The sequence below is a fragment of the Strongylocentrotus purpuratus genome, unplaced genomic scaffold (genome assembly GCF_000002235.5).
Source record: "Strongylocentrotus purpuratus isolate Spur 01 unplaced genomic scaffold, Spur_5.0 spur5_scaffold_2, whole genome shotgun sequence".
Lineage (NCBI taxonomy): Eukaryota > Metazoa > Echinodermata > Echinoidea > Camarodonta > Strongylocentrotidae > Strongylocentrotus > Strongylocentrotus purpuratus.
The window spans coordinates 31,533,415-31,549,197 of record NW_022145605.1 but is presented as its reverse complement, the minus strand read 5'-3'; the positions used below and the strand labels follow the sequence as shown (position 1 = coordinate 31,549,197).

The 15,783-nt window shown below is 40.1% G+C and overlaps 1 protein-coding gene across 1 annotated transcript; it reads left to right on the top strand.

Annotated features, from left to right (window-relative positions):
• Positions 1–12,840: 12,840 nt before the first annotated feature.
• Positions 12,841–14,280, top strand: LOC115926478 (muscarinic acetylcholine receptor M4-like). The gene has a single exon (XM_030991226.1). It carries the CDS (start codon positions 12,841–12,843, stop codon positions 14,278–14,280), a length of 1,440 nt encoding a protein of 479 aa, XP_030847086.1.
• The last annotated feature ends 1,503 nt before the right edge of the window (positions 14,281–15,783 follow it).

Here is a 15,783-nt window from a genome sequence, read left to right as displayed (position 1 = left end):
TTGCCACTCTGCTGTGAGCACCGAAAGCGGCTGCCTAGCAGAGCCAGGGTAATAGTTGGAGCGCCTTGAGCATATTGTTATTATTATTTTGACAGTGACAACCTCCCTCCTTCCTCACTAAGAACAGCACAGACTAAGGTTATCCATCATATGAAAGTTGCATGTAAGAAGTTTTAATCCCATAAACTTACAGTGTTGTATGTTTTTAGAAGGATTTGGCATGTAGGACTAATATTAATTGCTAATAGTTTATATTTCAAAGGGCAATTCAACCTTTGTAACAAGTTGATTTATGTTAAAGCAGAACAAAATGAGTGTAATAGACTGGTGAAAGTTTGAAAGAAATCAGACATAGAATAAGAAATAATGTTTGAAAAGTTAGATTACAACATCTATGTAAATCTCAGATCTGCAATTTTATGAGGCAACAGGAACGTATGCAGCTGACAAATTTGTATGTCATACACAAAAAATATAAATAATTAATGATTTTCTTTTAAGCTCCTCTTCCATTGTGGCAGTAATCAAACGATATTGTAACCCTCCCTCCCCTAATCAGTGGCCTTGTGAATTTGCATTTCAGAATTTTCCAAGATCACCGGTACCCCCTTCTTTATAGAGCTACCATGTTGTATTTTTTGCCATGAGTGTGGGCTACAGTTAAATAAGTTGCAATTTTGATATTCAAACATGATTCATTACACCGGAGTGTTGGCTCAGTCAGTAGAGCGTCCGCCTCACAACTGGGAGGTCGTGGGTTCGAATCCCGGCCGCGTCATACCAAAAGACGTTAAAAGATGGGAGTTGTTGCTACCTTGTTTGGCGTTCAACAATACGGGATAAAGCAATGTCGATCTGGCGCTGCTCAGTGGCTGCCGGGCTCACGATCAATTGGGCAAAAAGAATTTCCGTTTCGGTTTAATAAAATTTTGAGTGAACTATTAGGCTATTATTATTATTATTATTATTATTATTATTATGATTTATCAATTTTTAAGGATTGTACATGTAATTGTGAAATGAACTGTACAAAAACGATTCCAGTTACTGTATATTGCAAAGAAATAAATGTAGTCATAATCAAGACGAAAGTATTAATCTTAAGATTTGATTGCTTTGTGCTATTCAACGTTTATTCTTATTTAGTTAGATTTGTTTATAGGAGAAATGTGTCTGAGAGATTAATGTACTAAAATGATAATGACTTATGTGACAACAAAGAGGGGTAATAAACGACAAAAAGAGAGATAAAGAGAGAGAAAGAAAGAGAAGGAGGGGATGTTCTTGTTTGCATGAGAGAGCTAGAGAGGAGAGAGAGAGAGAGAGAGAGAGAGAAAGAAAGAATTGAGAAGAAGTTGTACATAGTGCTTGGTGTGCCCCCCCCCCCAAACAAAAAGTATACAAATATGCTATTGATCATTGACAAAATATTCAATTAAACTTAAATCACACATGAAGCAGGACAGTATATACAATTTCCATAACAGGCATTCAGAGTCACTAACAAATTATTGCATTTCCTGCATTATGTGAAGGATTCAAGATGAATTTCTGGATAGGGCAGAGTGATGCGAGTCTAACATTGAATATAGTGCTGTGATTTCGAGGAAACAGAATCAGCTAGGTATGACAAATATATTTTTATGGGTGGGGGGGGGGGGGGGGGGGGGGGGGGGGGGGGTACGCAAATGGGCATTGCTTTGCACAGCGCGCACGTCAACTGGGACGGTTCGTAAAAACGAAATTTCACATAACCAACAGGGGAAACGGGGCCGCGTAAGCTGCGGGGCCACTACGTGAAGACGAGCCTAAGCGTGGATGTCAAGTTTTTCGTTTTCACGAACCGTCCTCTGACTGTCCTCTGTGATTGAGGTCTAATTATTGTTTAAATAAACATTATTTCCACGTAAAACTTATATCATTTCATTCTGTAGATAGTGTACTATCAAGATATCCAAAAAAATGAATACCATCACATACTTTTTCCCCGTGAAAACAGCGATTGTAAAAAAGTGAAACTTTAAACGCGTTTATCTCAAAATTTGTTTCTGTACGCTAAAACGCTCTTGGGACACTTCGTGAAAACGGTGACGATATATGCTATGTATTAAAAGAGCTCGCGAGCACGGACATTTATCTTGAACGAACGCTCATTCCGTTATTTATGTTCATAAAGAGATGAACATGGTTTCATATTGTTCGGGAAAAAAATGGGAAATATCATGAAAGGAAAAAATGGCGATTCTATGTTCGCGAAATGCTTAAAAATGAATTTGAGACGATTTGGAGCATTTTTAAATTTTGTGCGCGTTTATCGACCTGAAATTGACCGGACGGATATTGACATTGATAAATATGAATGAGAAATGACTTTCCGCTATGAACATACGATCATGAGTTGATTTTAAGAAAAATGGCGCCTGTATGACGTCATGAAACCTGACGACTCTGAAAATGTTGCGGACACATCTAATGACATGTATCCGGACACCTACCCACTGGACATTCATCCCCGGATAACCACCCCCTGTCAACTACCCCCTAGGATAACTACCCCCAAGACAACTACCCCTAGGACATCTACCCCAGGACAGATATCCCCGGAAAACTACCCCCGGACAACTTCCCCCCTAAGATAGTTGTCCGGGGGTAGTTGTCCTAGAGGATGGTTTTCGTAGGGGGTAGTTGTCTGGAGGGGGGGGGGGGGGGGTAGTTGTCCGGGTGGTAGTTTGTTAAAAAGTTGTTGCAATTATCACAAAATGCACAATCGAGTCATCATGCCGCCTCTCTCTCTCTCTCTCTTCCTTCCACATTCCTCTCTTGTGGAGATAAGTTCGATTACCAAAAAAATTCGTATAACTTTTATGATTAATAGATAAAATGGGTATATACGCAGCAAAAGTGCATTAAAAGTAATTTTAAGAGCATAACAATTAAAAATACTGCGATATATTATTTTGCACTTATGAAATACATAATGATTATGTAATAATCAAGATGATTCTTGGTAACCAACCTGAATATGAGGCGGGTGATGAGGGTCCCTCCTCTCGTGAAGAGGATCCCCGATAAGAGCATACCCGATAAGAACATACTCGATGAAATGGTGTAAATAAGCAACAGTCTCGCATCCTGAGCATCGCATTCGACCGCGGCTTCCTCCACCGAATCATCACCTTCAGTCGTGATCGATGCGGGGGACGCTGTCACCAAGGGCGATGTCGAAACGGTGGTCGTGGCGTTGTCGTTGGGTGGCGGGCATAAATCGCTGTAATAACCGAGGTCCTTGAGCACGTAGACGAGAGACGGCCATCCGAAGATGATCGCGGAGTGGAAGAAGTTTTCGATGGCGGCGAAAACGAGCGCCACCGCCTCTGCCTTACAACACCCCATGATTCGTAGACGATCAAGGGGGAAAGAAGTAATTGAAATGTGCAGTCACAGAATTCGATGAGGCCTGCCAAATAAAAACAAGGGATTTCCATAATTATAATGGGGGACGTAATTAAGGCAGTATATAGGGCCAGTTTGGTGCAGATTGTTCTAAATTTAAAAAAAGGTTACAAAAAAGGCACCTCCCGATTAAGATTTATGGAAATAAACATTCTTTGGATAAAATTCAATATTTCGAAGAAAAAAAATCACAAAAATCAAGTTTAATACTTAAATTTTTGATGTTGATTAATCCCAATTCTGTTCAAATTGGTATCGAAATGTAGATAATTTAAATTTCTTTCATATGACACCAAATTCATGGTGGTTCAAGGTTTCCTTTAATATTATTCACAAAATACTATTTTTCGTCAAAAGGGTCTCTTTTTGGACGCCCCCTCCGATGTAGGGTGTTCGCTACAAATACAAAAAAACATCTCTGAAATATTGTGTATTATAATAAAGTCTTCCGAATGAAAAAGTTGTGCTTTGTGTGGTAGTGGCAGGCAAACCCCTCTTTGTTTATTTTGGCCCTCCGCCTGAATGAAGCGTTTTTACACAGATTCTGGCGCTAAAAGTGTGTAGTTTTCTTTAACGGAACTGATTTTTACGAATCCGCAAATTGCCGAGCTCGGAAGCTTTGCCAACATGCTTAATGATGCTTCCGTGTTTTTACTTCTCGCATTTGCTATTTTTTGCACTTTTTTTTTTACTGAATTAGTTCGCTAAATCGCGCGTTTATGTAGTTAAATGTCTTGCCTTTTGCAATTGACCTTGTCCTTAGTTGGTTTCTCTCTATTTCTCTTTAACACACTTTTTCAAAAAAGAAGGGGGCTCGAGCTGAAGCTGAATGAGTCCTGACATACTTTTGAACGTTGTAACTTGTACCCCCTATATAGTGTAGAGTGATCATCGGCATTTTGTTTTAATCATATAGGCCTAAAACACGAATTAGGGCTAGTTCTGAAATGAAAACGACCCAAATATCAGAGCGTGGGCCTATATGCGGATAAGTGAGTGCCCTGGGTCCACTTCTAACTCGCGTTTTTAACCCTTCTTTTTCCCCTTTTATTTCCTTTCCTTTCCCTTTTTTTTGTTAGAGGGGGGGGGGGGGGGCGCGGGCCCATCGGACCCCCCGTGTATCCGCCCCTGTTTTTACAGAAATGGTAACAATAAAATGGTGAGGTACAGTGCATAACAATTTATGAATCCCTGTGTAATCTACTCGCAAACATGAATTATTTGTATATGACTTTATGACAAGCGCTTTATATTTGCACTCAATATTTGTGTAGATCGTTATTTATATACGTATCCGCTCAATTTAGCGATTTGTTCATGCAAATACAAGTTAAAGGAAACCTCATCCAAAGAATTAATTTTAATTTTTCTAAGTGATTTATTGTATTCTTACCCTTTAGTCTACAAGATTCCCCACCGAATTGTATGAGAGAGGTAAAAAGCAAGAATAATGTACTGTTTCTCAGCAATACATGTTCATCGCCATTTTCAAGATAGCGTGACGTACTATGCGAAGCCGTTTATCAACTAAAATGTATTCAAATTTATGGATGCTTCCTTCCCAGGTGTGAGTGGGGAAGATTTATTTAATTCTCCTGCTATTATCATTTGTACTTCAATAGGCCATTTTTGGTAATGTAATCAAATTTAATGCAAATATCTTTGTAAAGCCATTGAATGTTTGTCCTACCTAGCAACAATTAATATACGTAATTCGCATTCTTACTATTGAAATACAATTATTCGTAACAGAAATTTGTAAAACTCGTAAAAAAAAAACAATAACAAATCACACAAACAAGCATACACGACTAATACAAACAGAAAAGAACGAATTAATTAATTGATTTCCCTCAAATGAAATTGAACGCCCCGAAAGGCTCCTCAGGCCTACCGTCGGTGTTAATTTGAATGCACGAACATCGAAATTTAATGCACACAATTTGAAATCGTACGTACGTTCACGACTTTGTATACACGTAAAAGAGTTGTGTGGCCTCGAAAATAAGTCGAACGTGGATAACAACATTTGGAATTCCCTTAACTGAAATGATTTTGGCGCTCAGTTAATTTGAATGGTCATCTATTGGTTGATCCAAAAGAATTTTAATGCCCAGATTTTAAATCTGAGAGATCGTTATCGATCGAAAGACGACATGCGTGAAATTTAGTTAGTTAGTTTTTTTTTTTTACCTGACTGCTAAGAAAGCATAAATGCTTGTAAGTAAGCAACCAGACGGCCGACGGCTTTAAGTCCTTTCCGAAGGACCTGGTAATGAGGATTATGCCTTACCAAAGGGCACTAGCGCATCAACTTGGTTTCGAACCCGGGTCACCAGATTACGAGACCACTGCTCTACCGACTGAGCTATCGGGTCTCCTTTGAATGCACCGTTACAATACAATTATTCGTAACAGAAATTTGTAAAACTCGTAAAAAACAAACAACAACAAATCACACAAACAAGCATACACGACTAATACAAACAGAAAAGAACGAATTAATTAATTGATTTCCCTCAAATGAAATTGAACGCCCCGAAAGGCTCCTCAGGCCTACCGTCGGTGTTAATTTGAATGCACGAACATCGAAATTTAATGCACACAATTTGAAATCGTACGTACGTTCACGACTTTGTATACACGTAAAAGAGTTGTGTGGCCTCGAAAATAAATCGAACGTGGATAACAACATTTGGAATTCCCTTAACTGAAATGATTTTGGCGCTCAGTTAATTTGAATGGTCATCTATTGGTTGATCCAAAAGAATTTTAATGCCCAGATTTTAAATCTGAGAGATCGTTATCGATCGAAAGACGACATGCGTGAAATTTAGTTAGTTAGTTTTTTTTTTTTACCTGACTGCTAAGAAAGCATAAATGCTTGTAAGTAAGCAACCAGACGGCCGACGGCTTTAGGTCCTTTCCGAAGGACCTGGTAATGAGGATTATGCCTTACCAAAGGGCACTAGCGCATCAACTTGGTTTCGAACCCGGGTCACCAGATTACGAGACCACTGCTCTACCGACTGAGCTATCGGGTCTCCTTTGAATGCACCTTCATCAATTTGAGTGACAACAGTATGAAATCCTATATATCCGTGGTATATTCACCTCTACAACATTGCCCCAGTTCCTCTGTCTCTGCTTGCCTTCTTCAATTTGGTGCTAAAGATCACTTAAGAACTCCTTGTTAATGTACCAGGAGATGAACAATTTGAAATAATTTAATTTCTGTCATCATCTACGCTATAATTCAGGGTTGAAAATGCCCCCTTCCTCTAATCTCCCTTTCTTTCAGGCGCTGAAATAATTACCATACCGACGTAACACATGGGCGAACAGTAGACTGGATATTTTTTTTTGTCTACGATGAGGTCACCCTTTGCTTAAGATGATGATGTTTGCAGTTCTTAAAACGCTTAAAAAAGCGCTCGCCATAACATTGAGATGGGGAGACTTAATGAACAATCAAAGTCCGTATGCTGTACAAACATGGACTATACAGTGCGTCCCAGAAAAAACGAATCCGAGAAGTATCGATGTTTTATCATAACTTAAACACAACCATAATTAATGAATGATACATATTTGGAAAGCTTAGAGTCTCCTCTTTCATGTGATGCTATTCAGATGATGCATTTTTTACGCATGAGGGATTAAAAGCAATTTGAAGGAAGGAAACCAAAAAGACATTTGGCGGGCGGTATCTGAATTTCGAAGAAAAGTTCACATTTCTAGAAAGTTGAGTTTCTGCCCTTTCATATGACACCTCAATCAGGAAAAATGAGCGAGGAATAACAAAGTTCTGTTTGTCTAAAGTAGCCCTTACATTTTCATAATTTTAACAAACGAATTCGTTTTCACTGGGTGCCTGCCGTAGCAAAAAGCAGATTTGACAAAAGACTTAAAGATAAACTCCAGTACTGGTAAAAAAAAAAAAAAAATTCTCACAGAATCAAACGAAACTTACACTGAATGTTCAAGATTACAAATAAATGACATGTGGCAAACAATTTTGGAAGAAAATGTATACTGGCTGAGTAATGAGCATAGAAAGACAAGGAAATCAATGTAGTACTAGCCCCGACACCATGTGTGTTGTCCCATATATAGCTTTCTATGTGAGTGCTTGTTACTTTACCAAGACTCGGTCAAATTTATTATGATTTTGATGACTCCAGAACCTTGCAGTGCACACCAATACTTACATGCTACGTGATCAACTGTTTCTTATCCTTTCCACACCTTTTCTTTCACAATGCAATCGCATTACCAGTACTAAAGTTTATCTTTAACTCCGTTTCGCTGACAATCAGCCATGCATGAAGACTCTCGTCTAAAATAAATAAATAAATAATATGGTTATTTATATAGCGCCGGTATCCGTCAGGTTCTGACGCTCATGGCGCTACGGCTGATTGTCAACGAAACGGAGTTAAGTCTTTTGTTAATTTCGTTTATTGATACGGCAGGCAGCCAGTGAAAACGAATTCGTTTAATAAAATTATGGAAATGCAAGCACTACTTTAAACAAACAGAACTTTGTCATTCCTCGCTCATTTTTTCTGATTGAGGTGCCATATGAAAGGTCAGAAACTCAACTTTCTAGAAATGTGAACTTTTCTTCGAAATTCAGATACCGCCCGCCAAATGTCTTTTTGGTTTCCTTCCTTCAAATTGATTTTAATCACTCATGCGTAAAGTATGCATCATCTGAGTAGCATCACATGAAAGAGGAGACTCTAAGCTTTCCAAATATGTATCATTCATTAATTATAGTTGTGATTAAGTTATGATAGAACATCGATACTTCTCGGTTTCGTTTTTTCTGGGACGCACTGTACAGTCCAACAAATGTAAATAGTCGCTCGAACATTAAATTGAAGGTGGTGGGGGAGGGGAGGTACTCATCGATTAAATCCGCCTACAGTAGTAAATGGGGTATTGGAATTGCTTCATATCTTGGACATCTTTGTAATCGTGTTTAGATAACAATTAAAACACAGTCATGTGATGAAAATAAATATCAACGGAACATTTTATTGGCACGTGTATCATAAAAGATCAATTCAGTCTGTTTTCAGCTGCTGATTTTTTTATTGAACTCCTCCGTTATCAATATGACCGCAGTTAAAACGAAGACATTTCCGCTGTCAATAAAGGAAACAGCAAAGTTATTTAGAACGAGAGGCATTTCGACCCTGTTTACACAAAACTGACGCTCGATAACGGTTCTAGGACAATTACCCCCTGGGCAATCACCCCCCCCGGAAAATGACCCCCCGGAAAACTACCCCCAAAGGACAATTACCCCCTGGAATATTACCCCCCGGAGAATCACCCCCGAGGACAACTACCCCCCAAGGACAATTACCCCCGGAAAATTACCCCCCGGAGAATTACCCCCGGAGGACAATTACCCCCCGAGGACAACTACCCCCCGAGGACAATCACCCCCTAGGACAATTACCCCCCGAGGACAATTACCCCCTAGGACAATTACCCCCGGAAAATTACCCCCGGAGAATTACCCCCCGAGGACAATTACCCCCCGAGGACAACTACCCCCCGAGGACAATCACCCCCTAGGACAATTACCCCCCGAGGACATTTACCCTCTAGGACAATTACCCCCGAGGACAATAACCCCCGAGGACAATTACCCCCCGAGGACAACTACCCCCCGATGAGAATTACCCCCGAGGACAATTCCTCCAATGATAATTATCCCCCGAGGACAACTATCCCCGTGGACAATCAGGATTCAATAGCAAAAGACGATCTGAGACATTGAGAGATGGCTACGAGCCCATAAGATCCCCTGCATGAACCCATATTCTTTCAAACACTATATCACGTTGTCTTCCTCATTACCACACATTTCCCTTTTATTATAATTTATGCAACGCCAGTGCGGTTGCTAATTTCCACGAAGGATGTAAGTTTTAGGTCCAGCGCTTTTCAAAATGCATAGAAATACATTTCTCTGGAGCAGCGTTATTTTAACTTTTTGTTAGTCACGGTACCCTCTTAAGAAATGAAAAGTTTCTCACATATCCCAAAGTCTTTACAGATTATTGATTTGGCATGACTCTGGCTCTCGTCAAGTGCTATGCACATTTAAGAATAAAAAGGAGAAGACATTTTCAAACTGGTAAAAAATTAGTTTGTAATCCACACACTAGAAACTATTTAAAGTACTGTATGCGGGCACCTAGCCGCCAAATGTACATAAGTAAAAAGTGATATATTCGGTCATGATTTTGATACACGAATTTGAGGATATTCGGGCCTCTAGTTGCCCTTATTTACCTTGCTGTCAAAATATTGTCAGCGAGCGAGGAAGGAAGACACTTTAGTATCTTCAACAATTTTATATTCTCATGTAATTACATATTTTAACCGGTTCTGGTATTTGATGTTTTTTACAAAATCAATGTTTTCCAAATCATTCTCTTGCGGCACCCCTGTTGAAAAACGCTATGCTGGCGTTACAAAATCAAACGAGATGAATTACCAGAGAGCGGATATTTATTTTCTTTTGACATGGCACCGTACATATAACTTGAAGGCAATTTCTATTTCAAAATAATTTAACGTACACGAAAACATATTACACTTCAGCATGACAACATAAATAATAGATAACGTGAAGAAAACCTCAATTATGGATCATGGCATGGATGAGGGCCCATTATACATACAAAGACAAATACACGATTAGCTGATTAAAAAAGTTACAGAGGATGCATAAAGAAAATCTTACATCCTAATTTCTTTGTTGTGCCATTGATGGTGAGAGAAGCTGTAACACGTACTCATCTGCGCGCAATGTATTTTTCAATTTCTAAGAAATGTAATTTCTGTTCTTTACTCGGTAGCAAAACTACAAGGGGAATTGGGCAACCTCCACCCCTCCATATCGAATTGAATAATTTGAAAAGACTGAAATGAACTTCATAAATAACAAAGAAAATGAAGGTTTATGCAATTTTCTGTAAATAGCAATTTGGAGAGTTATAAACCGTTATACGTCACAGTGTTATAAATTCCTCGGGGGTGTTTGTCATTGGGGGTAGTTGTCCTCCGGGGGTTGTTGTCCTCGGAGGGGGGGGGGGGGGGGGGGGAGTTGTCCTCGAAGGGGGGAGGGGTAGTTGTCCTCGGGGGTAATTGTCCTCGGGGGTAGTTTTCCTGGGGGGTAGTTGTCCTCGAGGGTAATAATAATAATAATAATAATAACGTTTTATTTACCCAAGGTAGCCACTTCAGTTATGAAACTGCTCTTCCAGCGGGCCCTGCATTACAAAATATGTTATTACTACCCTTCTCGAATCTAATATGCTGAGCGCCTAGCTATATAGAAGGCAGAAGGTCCCGTTTTTATAAGTCTTTTGTATGACTCGGCAGGGGTTAGAACTCACGACCTCCCGGTCATGAGGCGGGCGCTCTAACCACTGAGCCATCATGCCCAGAAGTGTCCATGGGGGGTAATTGTCCTCGGGGGTAGTTGTCCTCGGGGGGTAATTGTCCGCGGGGGGTAGTTGTCCTCGGGGGGTAATTTTCCGGGGGGTAATTGTCCTTGGGGGGTAATTGTCCTCGGGGGGGGGGGGGTAATTGTCCTCGGGGGGTAGTTGTCCTCGGGGGTAATTCTCCGGGGGGTAATTTTCCTTGGGGTTATTCCTTGGGGGGTAATTGTCCTCGGGGGGTAATTCTCCGGGGGGTAATTTTCCGGGGGGTAATCGTCCTGCGGGGGTAGTTTTCTGGGGGGTAATTGCCCGGGGGGTGATTGCCCAGGGGGTAATTGTCCTGATACGACCTTAAACATAGATTGTCATTCACTGATTGGTCAAGACTATATCACATGACAAGGAGCATTTCGATCTATCATTGCGTCGTTCTATCAAACCCTGTGATAGTAGTCCAAAACCCTGTGATAGAACTCCTAAACCCTGCGCGACTTTTGCACACAGCGTACAAGATTCCCCCCATCGCGCAACTCACGCGTTGTCACGGCGCTCTAGCTCAAAATGGTTTCAACGCAGCTAAAAACCAAAGTTGCTGTATTTTCTCGTGGTAAAGTTCGACAAATTCATATAGACGGTATAGAACTATTTAAATTTGATGATGATATTGTAGAGGTTGTTGATGAATACGTCTATCTTAGAACGGATGAGGTATGTAAAACAAATATGGACTGCTCTGTAATCGGATGGTGGTGGGAATTATCACTTCCTCGGTGGTGTTCATACCGGCCATTCTATCACCCCCTCGGCTTCGCCTCGAGGGTGATAGAAGGGCCGGTATGAACACCACCTTGGGAGTGATAGTTCCCACCATCATCCTCATGAGCAGTCAATATTTGTATACTAATTACAACACAACGTGCTTAATTAGCAAAAGGGGAAGTAAACAACTCTGCCATGTTGCCTATGTTATCATAGTTATATTAGAATAGATATTTCCAGTCAGCGGCGAACACCAACAGTCGAGTTTTATAAGTTAAAGCGATACCTTACTGTGTTGGCTATTTGGATAATCGTGACTTTAGAAATTAAAGGGATAGTTGATTTTTGTTGCAGAGGGCGCTACACAAAATAGTTTTTCGGTGAGATAATGAAAAGCTGAGTGTCAAATTTGAAACAACAAAATTTAAATGACAACGTCATCTTTGTTTGATCAAAATCGGCTCAGAGACGGCTGAAATATCCATTAATATAACGATTTCTAATATTTGTGGGGCCCCACAAATATTTGATAATTTGAACCAGCCGTTGAAAAAACGAAATAGCGTCTTTATACGTTTCATTTCAGCCAATTTTATGCCGGTGTTTGGCTTTTTGTTTGCTTTTGCGTGTTGGGTATATGATACACTCAACTAGCCGGCCCGTGTATTGTTATTATTTTTGGAAATGGAGCTGAATTAATATGATCGTAGTGGCTAAATTTCACACATTTTGGGGTCTAAAATTACCTTCATAGCAATTTTAGGTCCTACAAGGGGGAATAATATAGAAATGTCATGAATACGAATATGAGCAATAACCATGCACTTTGAAGGCATTTGTGGACTGAAACAAAACTCAACTATCCCTTTAACCTTTAATCGTTTTTTTTTTTTTTTTTTTGCTAGGGGTCGATTATTCGTGCGTTGTATCGGACTTCCGCTTTCAGTACAAGAGCAACTCAACGTTCATATCTTTGCAGACTGGAGATTATTGATAAATCGTTTCTCTTTGGAAGCAGGTTCATTAATTTCTGCTTCACTGACACTCATAATGAGTTACATCAATAGCGGGTATCTCAAGTAGCAATTAAGAGGCTAAGCTTTCGTCAAGTATTTTCATGTGTTACTAGTACGTAGTACTGAATATTTAACTTGAAAATATGGACGACTTTTCATCCTTCACCACTAGTAGTACCAATGATGACTTCGTGTTTGAAAGCTACCCCCAGCGAATCGTCATCGCCTCCATCCTCTGTCTCGTCACCGTCGTCGGCATCGTTGGGAATAGCCACGTCGTGCTCGCCGTGCTCCTCTGCCAAAAGTTGAGATCTTCCACCAACTGGCTGGTGGTCAACCTCGGTATGGCCGACCTCATCACCTGTCTCTTTCTTCCCTTCAACGTCGTGGCGATGCTGAGCAAGAATGGATGGCCCATCGCCGAATGGATCTGCGCAATGACCGGAGGCGTCACGCTAACCTGCCTGGGAACCAGCATCATCAGCCTTGCTCTAATCGCTCACAATAGGTGGGTCCTCCTCACCAGGCCTCGATACACATTCTACAGTATCTATTCCAGGCGCAACATTGTTGCCATGGTGATATTATCATGGATGTACCCATTATTGCTTGTCATAGTCCCACCGATGGCAGGACTCGGGAAGTTGGGATATTCAGAAAACTACAAGACGTGTCAGCAGGACACCTCCTTGTCGAACTCGGACTACTACAGCCTCATAGCAGCGGTAGGCGTCATCGTCCCGGCATCTATCATCATCGTTGTCATGTACGTGCTCATCTACCGATCCGTTTCGCGTCATAACAAAGCTATGGGGAAAAGATTGGCCGAGTCGAGGGAAGCCGGGACTTCTAGTTTTGACCGAACCAGTCTTGATATGAGCACGAGCTGGACAGAATCCCGGGATCGGCAGAGGAGTGTAGTCACGGATGGTTCGAGAGCAACTTCTGGAGTTGGTATGCGACCTACACTTCCAAACAGCCGGAACATGGATGGTGCACCTACCTTGACAGGTCCAGTCAACCTTGCACCATCGAATGACGAGGGTGATGAAAGTCAACATAACGTTTCGCATGTTCCAGAAACAACTAGGCCATGCAGTGAAGTCTTTGAACCTGGAGTACTTGCCCTGGGTGAAATAGAGCTGTCTAATGTGAATTCCCAAGCTGAGAATACAGTATCAATAAACGACCATCGCATTAGCCAGGAGAACCTAGAAAACTCGTCGACATCATCCAATCACAGAAGGGCTCCCCAGGCATCCACTCATGGCGCCAAGGGCTCGACTAAAAGCGCGCCAAAGATTTCGCGCCACCATATCAACGTCACCAAACGTCTGTCCTTGGTGGTGCTTTCTTTCTTCATCTGTTTCCTCCCATTCGGGATCTGCGTGATGGTGCCTACCAGTGACCCAGCTGTTCCTTGGGCAAACCTTCTGATCATGTTCAACACTTGTATCAACCCCATCCTCTATGCGGGAACTATGCCGATGTTCCGGGAGGTGATGGGATGTATAGCACGGTGCAGGTTCCAGAGCATCCCGGAGCCCGTCGATCTTGTACGGTTCTGCCGTGGACCTACATAGCGAGCCTGGATGCTAATATCTTTGAAGATTACGTGAAAATTGTAGGCTTTAGAAATTATGTTAATGTAATTTTTGACAAACAAATCGAAAATTAACCAAACCTAGAGATTTCAATAATTTTCGTTTTCTACTAATAACATTATGATTAAATATTTTTTAAAAAAATTATTACTTAAAGAATAATTCAATCGAACATGACATCAGTTTGAAGTTATTTCATTATATGTGTGCCTTTTCCTGTTCTTTGATTATAGAATGTGGGTAAAATATTTTCGTTTTATTATTTTGAATGAGACTTGAATATAAGACAGGTTCAGTTTTTCATACTATGTAGTCAATGAATTCCATCCGTCCATTGTAATTCCAAGTTATTACGTTTCGGGCATAATTTGTTTTCATAATGGACTGTTCCTGTAAAGTTAGTTTAACGAAAGCGATTTATATTTGTTTGTATTCATATTTACTCTCTTTTGATTGATTTACCCCTCCGATCTTAGTTATATATCTCACATTCTACTCCGTCTTTCTGTAAACCTTCCCATCTCCCTCTCTCTTGCCCTCTCTTGCTCTACATCCCTCTCTCTCTCTCTCTCTCTCTCTCTCTCCCTTCACATTCTCGTTATTTGTTACCTCAATTTCTATCTCTACTCACCTTTCCCTCTTTCTTCGTTCTTTCAGATCATTTAAGTCATAAATGTCAAAAATAGGAGTAAATTCAAAGTAGGCCTAATAAAATTCATTATTTTATTCATAGAAAATATAGTGAATTAATTTGGTAAAGCTATTTAGAAAAGGTAATGATGTCATGCACATTTTCCACGTATATTTCAATTGGATCAGGTCGGAATAAGGGAACTATTGCTTACATTTGAAAATACGAATATTAAATCTGAAAAGTTTGAATGACTATATTATTCAAATTCTCCTAAAAAAAGTTTATACCATCTGATGATTCTATGAAGAAAAAAAAAATCACATTTTATTTCTGCACGTAACAGATAGCCTGTATGCACGACCTTATGGCATAGTATACTTAATTCATCTACGAAAAACAACCTTTAGTCCTAGAATGAATTTTACGACAATCATTTTTCTTTGTGATTTGATCACGCACCTAAATCAAGTGAAATGTACTTAATTTCTGGAACATTATTGTGTAACATTAACATCAACATAGTATGTAAACATATAGAACATAATTTAGCAGCATTGCGTCTACATTCTCTTTTTAACACAAAGTTAATCAACCTCTTCAAAACACCATATCTGAATATCGAAAATATTTATATAAATAAGGCAAACTTTTGAGCTCATCACAAAAAAGGTTATTCATTAAATGGCATTTGAAATGTCAATGATGCACACATTAAGAAGAAGAATCAATTTGTTTACTACAGTCAACTTTGATAAACAACACACTCAAAATAAATATTTAATAATTTGGCATGATGTTAGAACCGGCATTGTTGTAAGCCCTTAGCTAAACAATAACGACAGTCTCTT

Bases quoted from the DNA above. Each gene is read 5' to 3' on its own strand.
- LOC115926478 (XM_030991226.1), top strand. From the start codon at position 12,841: ATGGACGACTTTTCATCCTTCACCACTAGTAGTACCAATGATGACTTC.